Here is a 1,651-nt window from a genome sequence, read left to right on the forward strand (position 1 = left end):
GGGGAAGAGTCGACTTTGACTGTCTGAACACGCACAGAGATCTGAGAGTAGGGACAACTTTGTTAGACAGCCTTGGAATCTATGGCGACAGTAAGCTGTGCAACGTTCTCTTTACCCACGAGCTCGCCAAGAGACTGAAGGGAACCAAGGTCACTTGCTACTCCCTCCATCCAGGTAAGAACCAATGCAAGCGGGTTGTGTTTACCACAAACGGTGGATCTCAAAGACTACATTCACACTCCAGACTGAAGTGACCCAAATTCAATATTTTGTGGAATTTTGTTTGGCGTGGTCGTTCATATTTCAAAATATATGTGATTTGTAAATGATCTTTATTGTGAACTGCAAACAATCTAAAAGTGACCCGCATCTAAAAATCTTAAAAGAAAATCACACACCTGTCCACAAGCCAGGACATGTCTTGTGGACATAGAGGATGTGGAATGTAGATAAACTCATTCAGAAGAATAATAATATCAGCTTACCAATGTACCTACTTCCTCAACTCGACTGTTTTATATTGGATTAGTGACATTCAGAGTCACCTATAGAGTTATATAATCACCTATAGAGTTCAGTACAAGTGGTACATGCAGATTTTTATTTTTTAATGAAAGGATGTAGGAAACCTGGTTTCAGATTTGATCACAGTTTTTGAAGTCGCAATAAAATAGTTAAATATACATTTATACCAGAAAGTTGTGGCAATGAATTGGAAAAGTCATCGACTTGTTGCTATAGCTGTCTTTTCGGCAATCCTTCCAAACAAGCCATGTTGTTAATTTTGCAGATTTTGTCTGACCTCAAGTTAATCATTTCTTACTTACTTGAATGATTTCCACTGCTGTCAAGTACTAAGAAACAAAAGTGCTTCAAATTACATACTGTAGAACATGACCATACAACTTCTAGCCACACAGGAATCAACAAAGAAGAGCCTCAGTTGTTTACTTTGAAAGACCAGGTAACCACAAAAGACTTTGTGTTCTCATAGGGGGCATCAAGACTGAGCTGGCCAGGAACACAGACGCGACCGCTCAGATGATTCTATCGAACCTTGGAATGTTTTTCATGAAGACCCCGCTCCAGGGAAGCCAAACCACGCTGCACTGCGCCCTGCAGGAGGGCATCGAACACCTCAGTGGGCGCTACTTCTCCAACTGCACCGTGAGAAACGTCTTCGCCAAAGCCAGGGACGATGCCGCCTCAAAGAAGCTGTGGGAGATCAGCGAGAGGTTCTGTGGCATCTAAAGTGCGTTTTATTGCTCTTTAACTAATGTTATAAATTTTAGCTGAGATTTATTTCAAGCAGACTTTAAACCAAGCTCTCCACAAGTAGTTTGTTTCCTCTAGAGAGAGGAGCTCTTGAATGACAAATATGACATGAACGTAAACCTTACATTTAGAAGTCAAGCCAGCATTGGTTTTATTATATGCACTTCTGTTTGCACTGTTAAGTGGGTATTGTACGAAGAGATTGTAAGCACTATTTTGTAGGAATCTCGTCAGTTCCCTCAATTACTTATCCTGGAAGAGTAAAAATAAAAGTTTTAAATCAACCTGTGGATGGTAGGGCTGTGTAATAATTTCGATATTGTGATATATATCGATATTTTCTTTCCTAGAAAAAAATCCGATATTCATCCGCAAG

General features: G+C 40.1%; 1 protein-coding gene across 1 annotated transcript; it reads left to right on the top strand.

Annotated features, from left to right (window-relative positions):
• Window positions 1-5: 5 nt before the first annotated feature.
• LOC107833976 (dehydrogenase/reductase SDR family member 13-like) lies at window positions 6-1,559 on the top strand (the record flags this gene model as incomplete). Its single annotated transcript, XM_016664509.1, has 2 exons — window positions 6-174; window positions 995-1,559. Coding segments are annotated over 2 exons (426 nt in total), but the record flags the coding sequence as incomplete, so codon positions are not given.
• Window positions 1,560-1,651: the final 92 nt, after the last annotated feature.

The sequence above is a fragment of the Poecilia formosa genome, unplaced genomic scaffold, assembly GCF_000485575.1.
Source record: "Poecilia formosa unplaced genomic scaffold, Poecilia_formosa-5.1.2 Scaffold491, whole genome shotgun sequence".
Lineage (NCBI taxonomy): Eukaryota > Metazoa > Chordata > Actinopteri > Cyprinodontiformes > Poeciliidae > Poecilia > Poecilia formosa.